This window comes from Sphaeramia orbicularis, chromosome 17, assembly GCF_902148855.1.
Source record: "Sphaeramia orbicularis chromosome 17, fSphaOr1.1, whole genome shotgun sequence".
In the NCBI taxonomy this organism is placed as follows: Eukaryota; Metazoa; Chordata; class Actinopteri; order Kurtiformes; family Apogonidae; genus Sphaeramia; species Sphaeramia orbicularis.
The window spans coordinates 17,527,743-17,549,761 of NC_043973.1; the positions used below are offsets into that span (position 1 = coordinate 17,527,743).

A 22,019-nucleotide genomic window follows, 5' to 3' on the forward strand; every position below is an offset into this window, starting at 1 on the left:
ATTCATGTGTTCATTGTGACCCGTGTGTTTCAGACTGGGACTCTGACTGAGGACGGGTTGGACTTGTGGGGTTTTCAGAGAGCTGAACATGGCAGGTAGGAGGCCTCTTATTAGATGGGAATTTGCTGCCTTTCACAAACATAACTGTTAATTACCTGTCAGTAAAGCTAAGAGATAAGACTAGATATAACTCAAATCTGAATAACTAAAGTATTAATTTAAGGCTATAAAATAAATAATACAATTATAAAATCAACACAATAACTAATCAGTCAACAGATGTTGACATTTTTATTCTATATCAGTAACATGTGTTTTACCTTATGACGATGCACTGGAATAAATAAAAGCATCCACAAAGGTTAACCCATAAAGACCCAGCACTACTTTAATGTCAGTTCTCAAATGAAATTTTCTCTATATCTAACCTTTCTTAAGTGATTTATCACAATTTATTTATAATATTGTCCCCTGTATTTTCTATTTTATCAGTATAAATCAGGTATTTTCCTACATTTAATGTACTGATCATGAAGATGTTCATAAAAGCTCAGATTAAAGTTGAGGGTTATCATATCAAAAGCAGAGAAAACTGGGTGAAAAGTGACTTTTTCAGTAAAACCAATAATTAACTGAAATTAAACCAACCATTTCCTTCCACTGTTGTTCATCAAACTCCATGAGTTTTACTGGCGAATCAATATTGTAGAAGATGATGGTGTTTCCACGGTAACTACAGAGCCTCTGAGTGTCCAAATGGGTCATATCTGATGACCATGAAAAGATGACAAACTGTATTTTACACCAATTATTTACATGCATTGGTAGAATTAGTGGATCAGCAGGTATTAAACAGTTTAGATCAGGAGATGCTTTTGGTCAGTGATGGATGTTTGAGTCTTTATGGGTTAATGATCAGCAAATGACAAGAATAATTTTACTTTAACTTAAGTTGGAACAAACAGAATTTAACAACATCCTCACAAGAGAGGTTACAAAAACTACCCCCAGATTCCCTCAGATCTAGAAAAACTCCAATAAATTCAACAAGTTATACTAAAAAAGTGGTGTCACTCAGTTTGTCTGTTGAATAATAGTAAGTGTTAAACAATGAACCATGTAGTGACCCCATATATTTTGTCAGAACTGACTTTTGACTGAATATATGTATTTTTTGAAAGATTTTACTATGGGAAAATGAACACATAATAATGATGGATTAGATTTATATTGCGCTTTTCTATGAAGGCATACTCAAAGCACATACAGTGGATCCATTATTCATTCACTCACACATTCACATTCTGGTGGTGGTAAACTACATATGTACCCACAGCTGCCCTGGGGCAGGCTGATGGAAGCGTGGCTGTCAATTCGTGCCTACCAAGGTTATTATTGTTAACGAAAACTAACGAAATGACGAAAACTAGAATTGAAAAAACATTTTCGTTAACTGAAATAAATAAAAACTATAATTAAAAGAAAAAAACAATAACTAACTGAAACTGTATTGTATGTTTACAAAACTAACTAAAACATATAAAAATTATGGATTATTCTCAATGTTGGAATGATACGAAATTGATTTATTTCACTCAAGCAATTTTAGCTAGCGGCACCATACGACACTTCGTGCCGACACTTCTCATCACTTGACGTTTAGAGTCGTCTTCTGGTCCCCACTCTACCTGGCAACATGGAAACTAAAGTTGGGAGAAAGCAGCAGGGTTCTGTACAGGATTTATGTGAATATGAAGGTGAGAAAGATAAAAGATATGAAAAAACTAAAACTAAACTAAAACAAAGCATTTAGAAAAAAATAAAAACTAACAAAAACTAGCAAACCTGCTCTAAAAACAAATTAAAACTAACTGAATTAGAGAAAAAAAGTAAAAATTAAATAAAACGAAACTATAATGAAAAATCCAAAACTATTATAACCTTGGTGCTTACGGCCCCTCCGACCACCATCGAACATTCATATGCATTCATACACCAGTGTGAGTAGCTAGAGGACACATGACTAGGACAGAGTGGGATTCGAACCGCCAACCCTTCAGTTATTGGATGACCTGCTCTACCAAGGCCACCCTTCCCCATCCCTTTAGTCTTTGTGGCTACTTTTGAGCATTTAATCTGTCTTTATTCTGTAAAAATTATGTTGCTGTTTCCCACAAGATGGTGAATTTTTACTCTTCTTTTCCATCAGGACAATGATTTAATGTTTTGTCATGACGTCATTATTTTATTTATGTTTTTTACTTTATTTTTTATTGTTTTAATATAAGATACAAAACAAACAGAAACACAGTCACAGGTCACAGGTACATTCAGACATTTGCATACTGTTTTCTGTCCACAGATTGAATGAAAAAGTCCCATTTTTTCCAGTGCTTTACACCCTTGTGCTGTTGTAGGTAGAGATTGTATATCATCATTTCCATTTAATGGATTTGGTTGACAATTTTTATCACCAAGGAAATTGAGGGAGGGTTCTTTTTAAGCCAATATTTGGTGATGGCTTTTTTGCCTGCGGCAAGCAGTATTCTAAATAAATATATGTCACTTTCCCATAATTCCTCTGGGGGAATGCTAAAAAACAAAGTAGCCAATGACATATCAAAATGAACACCCAAAACTGAATACATCAATTTAATCATCTCTCCCCAAAAGCCAACAATACCAGGACAGGAGCAGAATACATGTGCTTGATCTGCCTCCAGTGAACCGTACTCCCTCCAGCAGGAAAAATGAACTCCAGAAAAATGTGATTTTTGTGCAGGTGTAATAAAGAAATGGGCCAGACATTTCCAACAAAAATCCCTCCATGATAGTGAGTTTGTAGTACAGTTTTGAGATTTCCATCCCTCTGACCATATCTCATTTGGTATTTCCCCTTGCAGGTCCCTCTCCCGTTGATTTTTTGCATGAAAATATATCTCATTGTCTTTTGAATTCAAAGCTGTATACATTTTACCAGTGATGTTTTTGTTACTGGAACCTTTATAGGCGTCCACCAGTACAGGGTGGGAAAGCAAAATGTACAATATTTTGAGGCAGGGATTGAAAGACAGTGTATGACCAATTAGTTTATTGAAAGTCATGAGAATTTATTTGCCACAAGAAAATATACATAATAGAAAATGTTTTTATTCTATGTGTCCTCCTTCTTTCTCAATAACTGCCTTCACACGCTTCCTGAAACTTGCGCAAGTGTTCCTCAAATATTCGGGTGACAACTTCTCCCATTCTTCTTTAATAGTATCTTCCAGACTTTCTTGTAATAGTTTTGCTCATAGTCATTCTCTTCTTTCCATTATAAACAGTCTTTATGGACACTCCAACTATTTTTGAAATCTCCTTTGGTGTGACGAGTGCATTCAGCAAATCACACACTTTTTGACGTTTGCTTTCCTGTTTACTCATATGGGCAGAAGTTTCTGAAAAGGTATGGATAATAGTGTTAGGTATGATTATGACATCAATATATGTTCGGTTTCAAAACAATTGACATAGTGCCTGCTGAGAAAAAACAACTAAATGTTCACTGTAAATTTTGCTTCCCCACCCTGTATTTGAATTAAGTGAGAAGGAGTCTCTGTCATAGAACATTTTATTTCCTTTACAAAGTAATCACAGAGTTGGAGATATCTGAAAAAATCATGTCATGATATCATTATTTAACACAGGAGCACTGTTCTGGTCATATAATGCATATACAGCATCATACTTGTAGGTAGTTGTAGTTACAAACAGCTCCATGTTGAATCAGACCCTCCTCTCTTTTACAGCTTTTCCCCTCCGGAGTCCGAGGCCTGTAATGAGAGTCTGGTGAACTCTGCGTTTGTAGCCTGCATGGCCTCCTGCCACTCACTGACCAAGATCGAAGGAGAACTCTCTGGCGACCCTTTAGACCTGAAGATGTTCAGCGCTACAGGCTGGGTAAGGACCGAATCCATGTTAACACCACGCATGCTTAGTCACAGACCCCTCCAGTAGCGTGGATACCGCTCTGTACATGAATAATGCAACGCCACGCTTGTTGGTCTGGCAGACAGAGTTCCTCCTAGGTAACATGGTTTAAGTCTGCACCATGGATACTCCTGAAAGGACCAGTGCCTTTTCCTTTTTAAACAGAAAAGGCTCTGTTTCTGTCACTGCTGTGTGTAAATGAGATTATAATTATTATTTAGATATTAACCCGTAAGTTGATTATTTGTAGGTGTTAGAGGAGCCCACAGAGGAAGAGACTGCTCTGCACAATCCCATAATGCCCACAGTTGTGCGACCACCGAACCAGGTCATCCCTGAAACCAACCAGAACGATCCACTGACTGAGAACCCGGTACAGTGTTTGTCCATGTCCTTATCAACGCATTTCACTGTCCTATAAAACCATACTGTCAAGTACCTTCCTGCTTTCACAATAAGGAAACATTTAGTCCTTTGTTTAATACAGTTTCTGTCATGAAATTGGTTCATTTTTTTTTGAATAACCCTGTACATCAAAAACAAATGACAGATACAAAAAGACAAATCACACACTATTCACTATTCAGGAGCTTGATAGCAGCAGGAATAAAAGAGTTCTTGTGCCTGTTGGTCCTGCTACATGGTAAGGCGTATGTGTGACCAGACTGAAGCAGCCTGACCTCAGACCATATAGGGTGGCTGGGGTCATTCAGGACCGATCAGACCTTATTCAGAGTTCTGACCTTATGCAGGTGTGTCAGGTCATTCAAGGTCACTTCTGCAATTCTGCTGCACACCTTTACAATACCCTGGAGTCTGTTTTTAGTTTTTATGTTGAGTAAACCAAACCAGCAGATAAAAGAAAAAGTTAAAACCGACTCAATAAAAAGTATTCATAAAACATATAAACATTTGACTTTTTTTTAAAAACTAAAACAAAGAAATATTTGTTATAGATTATTATGTTATTATTTTACTGGTCTGAGCCACTTGAGATCATATTTGTTTGTATGTGGAACCTGAACTAAAATAATTGTTAAAACCTTTAGTGTAATTTTTATATTTCACAAATTCATCCCACAGGCTGGATTGGATCCTTTGGCCACATGTTTGACACCTGTGGTCTAAAGTATCTGTAAGGTTTGTGTTTAAATATTTTTGTCACTAACCATGAGTACGATGATGTGTGTTTTGCTGTTCAGTCGTGTGAGATCGGTATTGTCCGTCAGTTCCCGTTCTCCTCGGGTCTGCAGAGGATGAGTGTGGTGGTCCGCAGGTTGGGGGAAAAACACATGAACGCCTTCATGAAGGGGGCGCCTGAGGTCGTGGCCAGTCTCTGCAAAGAGCACACAGGTGAGATAAATGTCTGTATATGAAGGGTTTGTAATAAGACATTCTGTAAAAATTAGAGATAGATGTGGTGGACTTTTAACAAACAGTTGGTATCAGAAGGAGTTTGCTTTGATAACATCCACTGTCTGATTCAAGGTTCCTCGACTGAAATTACAAACTTTGAGGGGAAATATTAGCTAAGAAAATGAAAAAATTCACTTTCATTTTGGACAGTCTGTTTGTTCAGTTCCTGATCTAGTTATTTATTGATTAATTCCTTGAGGTATTTATGTCTTTGGATTCTCAGTAATTATTAGGTTGGTAATAAAGTTCAGACATGATTAAACTTTTTCAGCATCAAAATATTCAGGGGGAGATGTGGGGATGATATTTACCGAAGAGGATTAGGGCCACTGGAAAAAAAAAAATTAAGGTCAAATTTTTTATTATTATTATTATTCTGAGAAAAAAGTCAGTTTTTTTCTCAGAATTCTGACTTTTTTTTCTCAGAATTCTGACTTTAAACTCAGAATTCTGACTTTTTTCTCAGAATAATAATGATAAAAAGTATATTGGACGTTAATTTAAAAATTTTTTCCCAGTGGCCCTAATCCTCTTCTGTAGATATTAGCTGATTCATGAGCTCATCAGATTCTAGTTTTTACTGTCAATATATCAGTATTTAAAAATCCACTATTGTTTTACCTCTTTTAAAACCGTATGTAATAGCTCAACAAAATATAACACATTTCATCACGTATGGTTTTGGAATATTGTGTGGTATTTTTGCCAGTTTATTATAAAGTGCAGGGAATGTACAAATGTAGAAATTGCACCTTTTAATGATGAAAATGTCATTATTCCAAGCATCATTTACTAGTCAGTGTACATCTATTCATCTGTACAATTGTTGTATCTTTATTTTATTTAAAGCCAAACTGAAAAAACTCGTTTACATGTTCATTTTAAGTGATGGTGCTCCTCAAAAACCTACTGGAGCTGCTAAGGCTGAAACTCCCATGTTTTCTAGTAACAACAATGATATGTAATAATTTCTAACAGAATACAGAGAATTCTATTGCCTATAGGGGTTAGTATTTTTGGTTGTTTTTAATTGCAAAATGTGGGTGTTACTAGGTAAAAAAGTGGAAATGCACTAGTTTTTGGGTTTGGTTTTACATAATGTACCGTTAGAAGGTTTTAAAGTTAAAAGTGAAGTTGCAGTGATTGAACAAACAGCTGACATGTTCTGGTTTTCCACTCGTCAGTCCCACAGAGTTTCACAGAGACTCTGGAGGTCTACACCAGGCAGGGCTTCAGGGTTATCGCCCTGGCGCATCGACAACTGGAGTCCAAACTCTCCTGGCACAAAGTCCAGACCCTCAGCAGGTACAACTCCCTCTGCACAGATAACTCTGTCCACAGTTCACATACTGAGTGGCAGCGACACATCCCACCCCGACACACTGTAAAAAAATATTTCTGCTCATGTAGGTGTTTTCTCATTTCTGCAATATCCACTTCAACAGAGGTTAGGAGCAGAAAACATACCTGGTATCTAGAACATAAACATATGTCAGGTTAACCATCACAGGCCTAAACAGTTTATTGTTTAACTATTGAAATGAAAGTATAGCTATACACAAGTAAGTGTGAAGTAGGATAGCTATAAATAATAAAAAGCAAACAAACCTAATGTAAAAAACACTACGGGCCAAATATGCAGAGAATAAAGTGGGTCAAATGACACAAATATTGGCCTGATCCCCCTAATTTCTGACTGATAATTTAATGTTTTGTATAATTACAAATGAATTCAATGTCATTCAAGCCTCATACTTAAAGGTTTGTAGAGACTGAGAGATACAGAAACAGACTGTGAGTTTAAGGTGAGTTTACATACAGGTAACACCAACTTTCAGCAAGTTTTTATAGGGCAAGTAAAACTGTGGGTATCCATTTTCCATGCTGAGATTGACAGTTTTTACCACAAGGCTTATTTGCATAGAAGGTACAGCAGTATATGAATATTACTTTACATCCATGCAAATAATACAGGTGATTAGCAGTGCATTTTGTATAAGATAAAACTAATGGAAAAGAGACAACAACATTGAAAAGATACTGTAAGGCAAAAATGACAGGACAAGGTAAAAACAACTAAAGATATATAACAGCAAAACTGATTAAAAAAAAAATCTTCTACATCTACAGGGTGGGGAAGCAAAATCTACAGTATTTTGAGGCAGGGATTGAAAGACAGTGTATGACCAATTAGTTTATTGAAAGTCATGAGAATTTATTTGCCACAAGAAAATTTACATAATAGAAAATGTTTTTATTCTATGTGTCCTCCTTCTTTCTCAATAACTGCCTTCACATGCTTCCTGAAACTTGCGCAAGTGTTCCTCAAATATTCAGGTGACAACTTCTCACCTTCTTCTTTAATAGTATCTTCCAGACTTTCTCGTAATAGTTTTGCTCATAGTCATTCTCTTCTTTACATTATAAACAGTCTTTATGGACACTCCAACTATTTTTGAAATCTCCTTTGGTGTGACGAGTGCATTCAGCAAATCACACACTCTTTGACGTTTGCTTTCCTGATTACTCATATGGGCAAAAGTTTCTGAAAAGGTATGGATAATAGTGTTAGGTATGATTATAACATCAATATATGTTTGGTTTCAAAACAATTGATGTAGTGCCTGCTGAGAAAAAACAACTACATGTTCATTGTAAATTTTGCTTCCCCACCCTGTACTTTTTGTGTATTTTTTGTAAATATATCTGCCGTAATTTAAGCATTTTTTATTTATAGATAAATAATTTCTTCCAAAATCTGTCATTTTAGTTTCCTGCAGTGTTGGTGAGAAAACAGTGTTGAGATGATGATGATGATATGTTTCTTTTAGAGACCTGATAGAGAACAACATGGAGTTTCTTGGTTTGATCATAATGCAGAATAAAATAAAACAGGAGACTGCCGGGGTGTTACGAGATTTACACCAAGCCAACATCCGCACTTTAATGGTTACAGGTAACCCCACACTCACTTATTTCTATCTTTCTGGATGTTATCAGTGCTGGAACCAATGATATATTTCTTTAAATTAAATCATTCATTCATTCCTGGGCCTGGACTGTGCTTCAGGAGACAACATGTTGACGGCCATATCAGTGGCTCGAGACTGTGGGATGATCCGTCCACATGAGAAGGTCATTATTGCAGATGCTGTGTCACCTAAAGACTGTCATCCGGCTACGATCACATGGCATTACACCGAAAACCCAGCACAGACCGCAAAGAACAACCAGGTAAGAGAGAAAATTTAAAAACCCAGAATATGGATATATTTAAACTGTTACACTGCTGCACAGAACATCACCAACTCCCAACCACCTGCCCTGAAAGGCATCTTCATCTGGCAAGAGATACAGATCCATAAAAACACACACCACATGATTCTGGTGCAGTTTTTACTCCACAGCCATAACTACACTGAACAATGAACTCAGCCACTAAAGCATAGACATTTTTTAATTGCACTATTTTTTACACTGCACTGTATACACTTGTACTGACGGGATGTGTGTGTGACGTATTGCTGTGTGATAAAGAAGGAGGTGGATGTGTGAGGGAATGAATGTATGGATGTTGATATGTGAGTGATGCATATTTTGTTTTTATTATATATTTTATAGTTATTATTACTATTTATTACTATTACTGTTTATGAGTCCATATCCTGATAATGCACCTAAATTTCATTGTACATTCTGTTTAATGACAATAAAGTATCTCATCTTACGATGCATCTAAGATGCAAATTTGTTCATTGAAAATACTTGACTAATTTTTTTCATAATTTTTTTATTGTAGCGTTTTTGTGGAATGTAACTATGTACTATGATATCAATTCAACTCTGAATGATGGGAATGAAGGCATTGGAGTAAATAAATACATTACCCTAAATTCTAGGAGTTGCACATTTTTGCCAGTATGGCTGTGAAATTGGCGTTAAATTCTGTTCTAAGTAGTCTTAAAAAGGTCTTAAAAAGTCTTAAAAGGAAGCCTGAAGACAAGTTTGTTTGCATAACAGTTCAGAAATCTTAATATTAATATATAATAAAAATTTCCAACATTACAACATGAGTACAATTAAGTAAATAAATATAATTTTTTTGGCAGTGTAAACACAATACATACAGTCAAAAGTTGTGAAGGACAAGTTTTGTTGTTTGCAAAACTTGCTGCTGAAGTTCTTTTTTTAACCCTATAATGCAGAACATATCATATTTGATACAAGAGTTTTGAAGCCCTCTACGTGATCAGTATGATATTTTTTTTCGTGAAATACCTGATGTATACAATTAGATACATGCAATAGACAGATAATCCTCCAGAGGGGAGGAATTTGTTCACTAGATGCCTTTCCAGTGACACTGCAAAATTATCAGATGGCAGAACTTTGCCAGTTTTGAAAAAGAATTAATAATTTGTTAAACATGTTTGTGTAATATTATGTTTTTGTTGTTCAAAAATAATAATATTTGAGCGTTGAGATCCGATGTATCAAATATGCAAAACTGAAACTCATACATGGAAATTGATATTTGAAAAACATTTTTTGAGTTGTTCAGAAGGATCAATAAAGGCTCCAGTTTCAAAGAACTGGGATTTTCTGTCAATGATTTAATGGTTCAGGCTTCACAGGGTTAATTTCCACATGTTCCTGAGGTATACTGAAGAATAATTAGAAGCATTATATAGGCTTCAAAGAAAATAAATGACAAATCACACTTAAGCGAACAATTAATTTGTGTCGTTCCCAAAACTTTCAGCTACGACTCTACTTTATTCTGTTTTGAATGCAGAATCTTTATTTATAGTGGAGTATTTTCACGACAAGGTTATTATCGTTAACAAAAACTAATGAAATGACGAAAACTAAAATTGTAAAAACATATTCGTTAACTGAAATAAATAAAAACTGTAATTGAAAGAAAAAACGATAACTAACTGAAACTGTATTGTGTTCTTACAAAACTAACTAAAACGGATAAAAAAAATATGGATAAAATTCCCTTCGTTTTCATCTTTTGTCAATGTCGGATTGATATGAAATCGATTTATTTCTCTCAAGCAATTTTAGCTAGTGGCACCAAATATGTTTAATGGTCCGTCATGTGTGGTCACTTGTGGTTTACAGTCGTCTTCTGGTCCCCACTCTACCTGGAAACATGGAGACTAAAGTTGGGAGAAAGCAGCAGAGTCCTGTCTGGGATTTATTTGAATATGATGGGGAAGAAGAGAAAAGATATAAAAAAAACTAAAACTAAACTAAAACTAAGCATTTAGAAGAAAAGAAAAACTAATAAAAACTAGCAAACCTGCTCTAAAAACTAATTAAAACTAACTGAATTAGAGAAAAAAAAAAGTCAAAACTAAATAAAACTAAACTATAATGAAAAATCCAAAATTATTATAACCTTGTTTCACAATGTATTAATACTTTTACAGCAAATCAGGTAACAACTTAAGTCTGGAGTAAAAAGTGTATTAACCTCTCCTCTGTGTTCCAGTCTGTGGAAATTACTCTGGAGGAAGATGGAGGCGTGACACACCATCCTCCTCATGGTCAGAGTTATCACTTCGCTGTGAGCGGCAGAGCCTTCGCTGTGATCATGGAACACTTCCCTCAACTGGTTCCAAAGGTGAGATCAGTTCTGGACTCCACACATGTTCACATTCACACTCCTACACTTCAGAGTTTCAGTCCTACTGACATTGACTGCCTGTTGGTGTGTTGTCCACATGGGGGCGCTGTAGCTTATTCTGGGAGCCACAGTGTTCGCCCGTATGGCTCCAGACCAGAAGACTCAGCTGGTGGAGGTTCTGCAGAGCATCAAGTGAGTCTCTTTTGTTTTAGTTGTCTGTTTGATGAGCTCTGGTTTATTTTTGTTTATACATTATCATCACATGTTCATTTACAACTGTCAGCCTCTTTGCTTTTTTCACAGTTACACCGTTGGCATGTGTGGTGACGGTGCAAATGACTGCGGAGTAAGTATGAAACATAAACAAATACGCACAAACCATGACTCTGTGTTTATCTGTAGATCATCTTTATATGCTTTTGCAGAATTATTACCAGCCAGTCAAACTATTGAGTGTAGTAGAGCTGCCAAGAAATGTTGAAATACACACTGATAGATGTATAGCTTATCCAAGATACACAAGTTTTTCTTTTAACTTCAGTTTTTCAATGCACATTTGGAAATTATTTCTCTTTAACTTGCATGTTTTTTATCATGAAGTTTATTTCAATGATATTTATTAGATTAATCTGACAAAAGTATGTATATTTGGCTTGTAAATTTACTATCCTATTGAAAAAATACCATTTTTAATTGTTTTAGTTCAGATATTGAACATCTATTTGCACAGATAGATTCTATTATCGAGACACTTTTCAGTTTTTTGCTCATTTCAGGTACATGGATGCTTTGTCCGTGCAAATAAACTAAATGTACACAGTCATAAAATGAATTCAATTATAAGTTAAGGAAAATATCAATACTGTTTAATTATTTGTAAAGTAAAGGCCCACTTATATAATGCAGGGTGTATCTGTGTTTGTACAGATTCATCCAAACATCCATAGAATATTACATTGTAAATTATATTTACAGAAGTAGAACATACTGTTTTAAAGTTAATTTTATATTTATTTACTATATTGATTCTTTCTGTTGTCAGTTTGGAGGGAGAAAAGCCAGGGTCATATTTTCTTTGTTGCCGTTTCACACCTATATCTTAGCATTTTTATGCCATTTATCCGCCCAATAAAAACAGTCCAAACTTTGAGAAAGATATCCTTAAGCCATTTTCTTTCTTTCTTTCTTTCTTTCTTTCTTTCTTTCTTTCTTTCTTTCTTTCTTTCTTTCTTTCTTTCTTTCTTTCTTTCTTTCTTTCTTCTTTCTTTCTTTCTTTCTTCTTTCTCTATTGCTGCCCCAACCCTCTGGAACTCTCTCCCACCTATTATCCAACATTGCTCCGACCCCAACACCTTCAAATCCCTTTTAAAAACTCATTTATTTAAGATTGCTTTTAATGTTTAACTGTTCTATATTTATACACCTGCTTTCTGCACCTGCTTTTATCTGTTTTTAATGTGTTTGAGTTCTGTTTTTTATCTGCTGTATTTTAAAGTGTCTTTGAGTTCCATGAAAAGCACTATACAAATAAAATGTATTATTATTATTATTATTATTATTATTATTATTATTATTATTATTATTATTATTATTATTTTTTTTACCTCAGGCCCTGAAGAGAGCTCATAGTGGGATCTCTCTGTCTGAACTGGAGGCTTCTGTAGCTTCACCTTTCACCTCCTCCACCTCAAACATCTCTTGTGTCCCCAACCTCATCAGGTACAAACTCTACATGGTCTGTATTTGTTGCTGAATTATCTGCAGATTCATGTGTAATCAGTAATGACTTTTACTGAGATTTCTTTTTTAGGTCTGAGGTTAAACATTATAAAAAACATTCTGTGTTTTCTTTTTTGTTGTGTTTTGTCGTTCACAGGGAGGGTCGAGCTGCTCTCATTACATCATTCTGTGTTTTCAAGTTCATGGCTCTTTACAGCATCATCCAGTACCTCAGTGTCTGTCTGCTGTACTCAGTAAGAAATATACAAGTCTTTTGGAACATTCATAGTAAAGGTATTTTAACTGTACATGAATGTAACTCATATTGGGCTGTTTTCAGTTTTACCTACCTGAAGCTCACACAGTCAAAGTCATTGATTAGAGACACTGACAGTTACAGATACAAGTGACAGATTAAGGGAAAAAACATTTTCTACATGACATATCACGTCTCCAGAACTGTTTCACTGCTCTTTAGGCATTCATTTTACTGCAGAGATGAACACCTTTAACCAAAAGATTATCAGTCATTTATTGTTGTGTTTAGGGCTTGATTCATAAATTTTTTTTGGTTGTTTGTTTGTTTTTACTGATTTTACTGATTATTTGTTATTGAGCAGACTAAGAACTAATATACAAAGTGGGTGAAAAGTATCTAGGCAGTAAAAATTGGTAATACAATCCATATTTCTATTACAAATTTATTTAAACAAATGTTACATGTTCTTTATTGCATGGGATTATGAAAGTAAATCTTCATATTTTAACATAAGCACTGGTGGTGTCAACCGGTTTCCTTAAACAGCCAGAAATGGAATGAACAACCTTCTGAAGGACGTCATCTGGGATATCACTGAGAACCTCCTGAATCTGTGAATAAGAAATAAGACAATAAGAAAATAAGAAATCTCCATTAGTGTTGTCTGTTTAAAAAATGTTTTCGTCATAACTTCAGTGATACTAAAAATTCTGTAAGCATTTTCTAATGCCTAGTTACTTTTCACCCACCCTGTGCATTTACAGGAGAAATGAAAATCTCAGTGTTATCTTATAAAACTTTTAGCTATGGAGACTATACCTTTTATTTAGTGTCCATTTATGCCCTGTTATAATCCCTTCACCTGCTACCGTTTAACCCATAAAGACCCAAACCACCAGTGGCTACCAAAAGCATCTCCTGAGCTAAAATGTTCAATACCTATTGATCCACTAATCCTATTAAAAAAAAAACATGTAAATAATTGGTGTAAAATATAGTTTGTCATCTTTTCAAGGTCAGCAGATATGACCCATTTGGATGTTCAGAGTCTCGATAGTGAACGTGGATACACCATCATCTTCTACAACATTGATTCACCAGTAAAATCCATGGAATTTGATCAATGACAGTGGATGGAGATGCTCGGTTTATGTTCAGTTAATGAGAGATTTGCCGAAAAAGTCACTCTTTCTTCTCTTTTCTCAGTTTTAATGTAATAACCTTTGAATTTACTGTGAGTTTTCATGAACATCTGAATTAAATGTAGGAAATTAAATCCAAGAAAATACATGATTTACAGTGAAAAATGCAAAATACAGAGGATATTATAATAATAAACAGTGATTAATCCCTTACAAAAGGTTAAATAGAGAAAACAATTCATTTGGGAGCTGACATAAAAGTAACGCTGGGTCTTTATGGGTTAAACCTGATGACAATGGAATCGGATATAACAGTGTTACTTGTAGTTTCTATGAAATTTTCAGCTTGATTTCGCTTCTGTCCCAACGTTTGTGTTTATCGCAAGCATGAAAATCTAAACTTCCTCATATTTTTATCAGTAAGTTTATCAGTAAAAACACTGAACATGAAAACATCTTTTTTGTCTTTCTTTTCTTGAGATAATTAAAGATGTGAATTAAAAATCACTATTTAGAAAATGCTCCGACTTTAGTGGAAATCAACAGTAAATGTTTTCACATAGAAGTAGCAAACAGATGCATTTTCTTTTCACATGATGTTTGAATAATCTGTTAGTCCTGATGTTTAGGAATTATTTGGTCTAAAAAAACGATAACGATAATATCAAATATCCTAACCCCTTGTTTTGATGATAGTGTTGGAGAGCATTGTCTAAAATATCCCATAGTTCCCATAGCATATCCCTCACAGTGATCTGTTGTGCATTAGGGATAGATTCTTGTCATCCTGGAGGAGTGATTCCCATCAGGTTTTTCCTTTCATCCGTCACCATCTGTAGTTCCCACATGCAGAGCTTTGGGTCGATGCAGGATGAACGTGAGGAGCAAGTAGAACCAGGGCAGGGTTTAAAAAGATGTGGGAATTCTCCATCTATTGGCTGTCAAACAAAAGCAGTGACCACAAAGTGACATGTGAGATGTTTTGTTCATGAGAAAAGTCTGAGTGAAAGCTATCAGTAAAATTCCTCTGTGACCCAGATTGTAGATCGAGTCGACCAAAAGCTGTTTTGATACATTTTGAATATTTATCTCCTTTGTAGATTCCCAGTAATTTGGGAGACTTCCAGTTTCTCTTCATTGACATCGCCATCATTCTCATAATTGCTTTTACAAGTGAGTAGAAAAAAGAAAAGTGACAAAATTCTTCTAGTTAGTGTGTTTGTTTTTTCTGGCTGGACTTTGTGTGTGTTTTCAGTGAGTCTGAACCCGGCGTGGAAGGAGCTGGTGTGGCGCCGCCCTCCGTCCAGCCTCATTTCCGGGCCACTGCTCTTTTCGGTTCTGACGCAGATCCTCACCTCATTGGTGTTCCAGGTCCTGGCTTTTCTTTTAGTGCGACAGCAGAGTTGGTACGAGAAATGGACACCTCAGTCGGAGTGAGTACCGTCAATAAAACAGACACAAACACCGAAAAGTAAATGAATGAAGGAGTAGGAGTAGGAGTAAATAGCAGGAAGGCTGTGGTCTTGTCATTTTTTTTTTTTTTTTAGTTTTTCACCTTTTGTGTTGTGAGATTCTACACAAAGCAGCACATTTTTCAGAGGTGTATTAAAATCACCACACATTCATTTAAAGTATCTGCAGAATTCTGGGCTCTTAACCCTTTCACGACGGCAATCTTACCGGCACTGCATTTTGCACTTTACAGCATTCAAATTATTGTAACTCCTGAACAGTTTATACCAGGGGTGTCAAACTCATATTCTTCCAGGGGCCACATTCAGCTCAATTTAATCTGAAGTGGGCCAGACCAATAAAATAATAGCATGATAGCCAATAAATAATGACAACTCCAAATTGTTTTAGTGCAAAAAAAATAACATTCAGTGATGCCACTATTTACATTTACAAAGTATCCAAACAAAAAGGATGTGAATAACCTGAAAAATGAAATTTGTTAAGAAATATAAGGACAATTTTATCATTATTATGCCTCGACTTATCATTTATACATGTGTATTACAGATCAGATCTACAGAGGCACAAAACATTTAGTAACAGGCAGAATATTGTTTAAATTGCATTTAATTTTCTTTAGACATTTCAGGTTGTTCATATTTGTTCAGGTTATTCACATTTTATTGTTAAAGGATAGTTTCTTAATGTAAATATTTTCATAATTTAATGTTTTTGCACTAAATCAAAGAGAAAAATTTGGTGTTGTCATTATTTATAGGTTACTATGATATTATTTTAGAGTTTGATGCCCTAACTTGCACTTCGCAAATTCATCCCGTGGGCCAGATTGGAAACTTTGGTGGGCCGGTTTTGGCCCCCGGGCCGCATGTTTGACACCTGTGGTTTACACTATCATCAAAATTCAAATGGCAATGGAAAGCTGAGATCCTGAGCTTTCCAACACTATGTAACACTTTACAGCAGCAATGTGGGACTCTGTTACAAGTAGAAAGGAACTCTTTCATAGACTTCCACACAGGCTAAAAAATGCTTGGAAATAACTTCATTATTTCAGGTTATTCACATTTAGTTATTGAGTTATTGAGTTATTATTTATCTGTTATTATGTTATTGTTTTACTGGTCCCACTTATATGTGGCCCCTGAACTAAACTGAGTTTGACACCTCTGGACTAAACCGTTAACTGTATTTATTCCTCTCTCTTTAGTGCCTGTAATGTGACCAGCTTCAGTCTTCCTCACAGCCTCAATGTAACCCATCCTCATGACTATAAAAACATCAGGAACTATGAGAACACCACGCTCTTCTACGTGTCCTCTTTCCAGTATTTGGCCGTAGCCATCATCTTTTCCAAGGGAAAGCCTTTCCGACAGCCGAGCTACAAAAACTGTAAGATTACCTTCAGACTTTTGCATCCTACAATCATATTTTCTTATAATCTGAAGTCACCTATTTGAACATGAGTATTTTTGTTTCACTAGGGCCGTTCATGCTGGCCTGTGTTGGTCTGTACACCTTCCTCTTCCTCATCATGTTGTTTCCTCTTCCTGCCATCGACAGCTTCCTGGAGGTAAATCTGTGCTTTTTAATAAAAAAACCTACATACTGTATTCCATTCAGTGTTCATCTTTCTCATCTGATTCCCATCAGATCGTGTGTGTTCCCCACGACTGGCGTGTCACACTGGTGGTTATTATCATAGTCAATGCAGTGGTGTCGTTCACACTCGAGGTACGACTTCAGCATATCACACCATAATCTCTTTGTTTTTCTGGTTTAAAAGCATTTTTTGTGGTGATGTGTTTTTCTGCTGCATCATTAACTCTTCACTGCCTAATGAATCAAATCACTGAATCTCTGTTAAAAATCCATGTTTGATTTATTTATGTTTTTATGGCTGTAACCTAATCTATGATGTGGAATCAACTGACTTTCAGTTTCCTAATGTGAGTGGGGAAAAAGTGTTGCACATCTACTGTCAAAGAGAAAGCCAAGTGCAGAGTTCATCAGTTTTTATTTTTGATTTGATCTGTGCATCAGTAGCTTTATTTTTTATTTTATATTTTGTGGAACTGACTTTTTGATTGATGTAGTTTAGTTTCAGATACAAGGTGCATCTCTATTAGAAGGTGGGGTGTGTATTGGCAAGAATCTGGCGATACGATACAAATCACAATTCTAGGATCACGATACAATATATCATAATATATCATGATACTGTTAAAAAGGCCATTTTTTGTTTGTGTCTTTTTTAAAAAGGATTATTTCCTGGAAGAATTGAATTACAGCAGAAATATGCACAAATACTAAACACATTTTTATTTGATCACAACAGGATCTAATGCTATATCACAAAATGTTCCTGTGTTAAAACTTAAATTATGTTTTACAGACATTACAGTTTAAGATCCTGCTCAAATCTTCATATTCTATTAGTTCATAACTAACATCATAATATTATTTTTGTGCAATCCCAACAAAGGAATTAACATCTGCCTCTCTCAGACAGTAAAAAGTGCTTTTAGGATGTTTCAAATAACCATTATTTAATAAAATAGTGTTAAATAATAATAAATAAAATATAAACAATAAAGAAAAACAAAAAACAAAAATGAACCTCCACCATATCTGCATTTGAATAAATGCCTAAAAATATCAATACAGTACTTTTTAATATCGATACAGTATTGTGAAATATCATGATATATTGCAGAACTGATATTTTCTAACAACCTTAATTAGAAGGTCTTTAAATGTGTCATTCCACATTTCAACTGCGATATTTTGGGAATGATTTTTTCTTCAAATTTGACAGAAACATTCACCTGAATGTAAGGATGAACAGAAAAATTACTGGTAGCCAAAGGTCAAAGGTCAAAAGACACGGTGAACTCATGTCTGTCCATTTGTATGTGTGCGAGATCTCAGATTGTGACGTTAGCATTTTAGTGTTAGTATGAGTGTTATGAGATGATAGGATGAGGAATGATAACACAGTAATAAAAACTATTTATAAATCCATTGTTTATTCAAGATCCTGCTTGAATGAAGCCATGTTACTATAATTTGTCTTCAACAATTAACATTTGTGGAAAAAAAGCTGGTTTTACCTGCCATTCTGTTTCTTTTCAGTTCATCGTAGGATATATTTTGCGTTTGTATTTTTAGTTTATTTCATTTAAAGATGTTTTTCCTTCTAGTTTTAGTTCACTTTAATAACCCTAATTGTGCAACACTTTTTCCTGCTTTCAAATCCACTTCCTGTGCATTGCTTTACTATTTCATGCTGAGTTCCCAATGAAATCTTCCATAGACTTTGATCCTTGACATCATCTTATGGAGACTAGTTTTCAGAGACAATCATCACATAAATCGAGGCACCGAGTCCCGCTCAGCTGACGCACCTCAGGTTTGGACGCTTTTCAATGCACTTAATGTTGTTTCTGGCTGCTTTAGATAGTTATGCAGCTTCACTTTCTATTTCTATTGCTTTTTATTTTCCTCTCACTTGTTACATACGTAGGCTGTAGTTTATCTATATGCAACATAGGTACATTGTGTTTGATCAGTCACATATTGCATGTTTGTGACAGTCCCTGATTATGTTTATTTGTTTGTACAGTTAAATTATTGAATTTATGTCACAAAAGTCTTCACATTTCTATCAGTTTGGAAAAAACAAATCTAAATGAATTATACAGAAAATCCCCTTAAGGTCAGGATCCTCCTAGTGGCCAAGGTGCATAATGACACCTCATTGAGATAAAAAGGACAGAGTTGACTGGTTGAATTCTTTAACAAATCTCATGTTATGGTTGTCAAGTGTAGAATGTGCAGAAAGAAAATCAAAATACAGACACTCTATTAAAAATAAAAACAGAACCAAAAAAATCCTTATTCAAATGAAATAAATGTTTCCAGGTTTGTTTTCATGAGAGATCAACAACTGTAGCTGAAATACATATGTGGAATTTTAGCCTTCATGTCTTCATCATAATGACACTGAAAATGATAAATGAAAATGATAAATATATAAATAAGAGAGACAGTATGAATGGACGTTGTTGGGACGATGCCTTATATTTTTGATGTTAAATGTTTTTATTATAATATTAGTCTCGACCCTATTAGAGTAGGGTCAAGCCCCCCCCCCCCCCCCCCCGCAGTTATGATTGAGTTGGTTGCTCAACTGGATCAGTGTCCCGGTTCTTGTTCACTGATGAGGAAAGGATACAGCCGGAGGTCCACATCACTGCAAACTCTGAATTTCATCAAATTGTCATCAAATTTCACTGATGAGCAAGATTTGTCCTCAGGACCAGAAGGATATATTAGACCAAAAAAATCCTATAATAACTGACATTAAAAACTTACATAAATATAACTATACATGAGTAATAAATACCTGTACAAGGCGATAAACTAGAATCAAGTAACTGAAATGATTGTTAAAAATAAAGAAAACAGCAGTGTGTTAAAAGAGCAGCGTTGAGACGCAGCAGCATGTAACAAATAGAACAGAACTAAACAGAACAGGTCCACCATTCCTACCTTCACCTATGGTCATATACTGTGGGTATGTGACTTGAAATGAGAAGCGTCTGGGCTCCACCTTAGAGATCAGATGAGTTCATCATCTGGGACGATCCCAGAGTAGAGTCGCTGGTGGTTTAGGTTTCTGGTGACATGTTTCCAGAGATTGAGGTCTACTCAGCCTGTGGTCCCTAAGACCCAGGTTAAGTAGAAGGAAATGGATGGATGGACATTTTCGTCGTCATCCTGCTATGAGATTAAAAATGCACAGCAGAGTGAATTATAAAGAATCTGAAGAAATACACAAATACTGTTAGGATCAGGTTCAAGTTTCTTCATTAGTACCTGTAGGTAAATTGATTTGGCAGTACAGAAGAAAAGCATCCAATCATATACTACAAACAAATAAATACTAATACATTAAAATAAAACATGTATTAAAATGCCTGGTTAATTGCTGTCAGCAGTGCTCAGTTCTTTTATTTATAAAATTAAGGGCTGCTGGGGAAAAAAAAACCTGTTCTTGTACCTTTTTGTTACCCTCAGCTCCCACCGCAGGGTATTGTCATCAGTTCGTCGTCCATCTGTATGTGCAAATACTTTGTCATGCACCAGTGGTTCTCAACAGGGGGGGGGGGGGGGGGGGGGGGGGGGCAGATAGTCATAGTCAGTGATAAGGTGAGCTTACTTTCACTTTCTCACAGCTTAAGGCCGAGGGTTTTCAAGTGTGCGCACGTTATGTTTTTACATTTTGGAACAGATGCTCTCTGAATAGAATAGAATAATATAGAATAGAATAGAACAGAATAATATAGAATAGAATAGAATAGAATAGAATAGAATAGAATAGAATAGAATAGAATAGAATAGAATAGAAATTAAAAGTAAAATACAATCTGTGCGTCATATAAAACCTACTATAAAAATTCCAATACAAATAAAAGCAGCAAAATGAATATTTAAAAAAAAAAGCAGACACCCATCACTTACACACAAGCATACATTGTCATTGGACTGATCCCTTTATAATTAAATTGATTATATAATTGGAGTGTAAACATAGATACACATTGTGACCATTTTTGTACATTTATAGAGACGGTGAATATAACTTGGTGATGTGCTGCTGAGTTGCCACTTCCTGCCAAAGCCACAAGGAGGATCCTGGAGCAGCTGATTCTCATGTATTCAGCAGATGTAAAGTAAATATATCTGTTCTAACTGGTTTTCTGTGTCTTCTCCCATTATGTACATGTTCCCAGACGGCCAATGACCGCTGGGGCCCGGCCTTCTTGTCCTGGCTGTTCTGTAGGAGGAACAAACCCCCAAGGGCCCGGTACATGCATTTAGCCTTAGAGCTGCAGGACGACGCCGACTGGCCCCCCAGACCTTCCACTGTCACCTACGCCAGCACTCCTCCATCACACATCTCCGCCTCCCTCTGACACCGACATGACGCCAAACCAATCGGCACAGACTTTCTCTGAACGCGTCCTGAGCTGAGAGACAGGACTGGTGGAAATGTAGCGTTTGGAGCAGCAAACAAGCCATGAGCTTTATAAAGATGAGGCCTTAAGGTTCGACTAATGTTCAAGTGTTCTATTTTCATTCACATCAACTTTAAATGACCAAACACCATCCAACTGCAGCTGAGCTAATCTGACACAGCGTATTACTGAGCCAGACATCTGTAATGAACAGACAGTGTTTCCCATCAGTGTGAATTTTTACTAGTTTTTACTCTAAATAATAATATATGGACAAACTGAAGTGTATTTATCTGACATAAAACTCAATTAAAGAAGTCAGATACATTTTACAGAACATGAGGATAATACTTTATTGTCAAAACACGTAACATAAT

The 22,019-nt window shown here is 35.6% G+C and overlaps 1 protein-coding gene across 1 annotated transcript in view; it reads left to right on the top strand.

The window, feature by feature from the left end:
* Window positions 1-22,019, top strand: part of LOC115436517 (probable cation-transporting ATPase 13A3) — a 37,254-nt gene extending 15,235 nt beyond the window's left edge. The window contains exons 13-31 of the mRNA XM_030159369.1: window positions 34-95; window positions 3,792-3,942; window positions 4,223-4,345; window positions 5,175-5,325; window positions 6,573-6,693; window positions 8,220-8,344; window positions 8,459-8,622; window positions 10,892-11,023; window positions 11,139-11,218; window positions 11,330-11,372; window positions 12,636-12,745; window positions 12,903-12,999; window positions 15,247-15,319; window positions 15,402-15,579; window positions 16,830-17,011; window positions 17,104-17,192; window positions 17,273-17,353; window positions 18,936-19,031; window positions 21,418-22,019. Coding sequence (XP_030015229.1) covers window positions 34-95; window positions 3,792-3,942; window positions 4,223-4,345; window positions 5,175-5,325; window positions 6,573-6,693; window positions 8,220-8,344; window positions 8,459-8,622; window positions 10,892-11,023; window positions 11,139-11,218; window positions 11,330-11,372; window positions 12,636-12,745; window positions 12,903-12,999; window positions 15,247-15,319; window positions 15,402-15,579; window positions 16,830-17,011; window positions 17,104-17,192; window positions 17,273-17,353; window positions 18,936-19,031; window positions 21,418-21,600 — 2,241 coding nt within the window. The 3' untranslated portion in view covers window positions 21,601-22,019. The remainder of the gene's footprint in view (window positions 1-33; window positions 96-3,791; window positions 3,943-4,222; window positions 4,346-5,174; window positions 5,326-6,572; window positions 6,694-8,219; window positions 8,345-8,458; window positions 8,623-10,891; window positions 11,024-11,138; window positions 11,219-11,329; window positions 11,373-12,635; window positions 12,746-12,902; window positions 13,000-15,246; window positions 15,320-15,401; window positions 15,580-16,829; window positions 17,012-17,103; window positions 17,193-17,272; window positions 17,354-18,935; window positions 19,032-21,417) is intronic.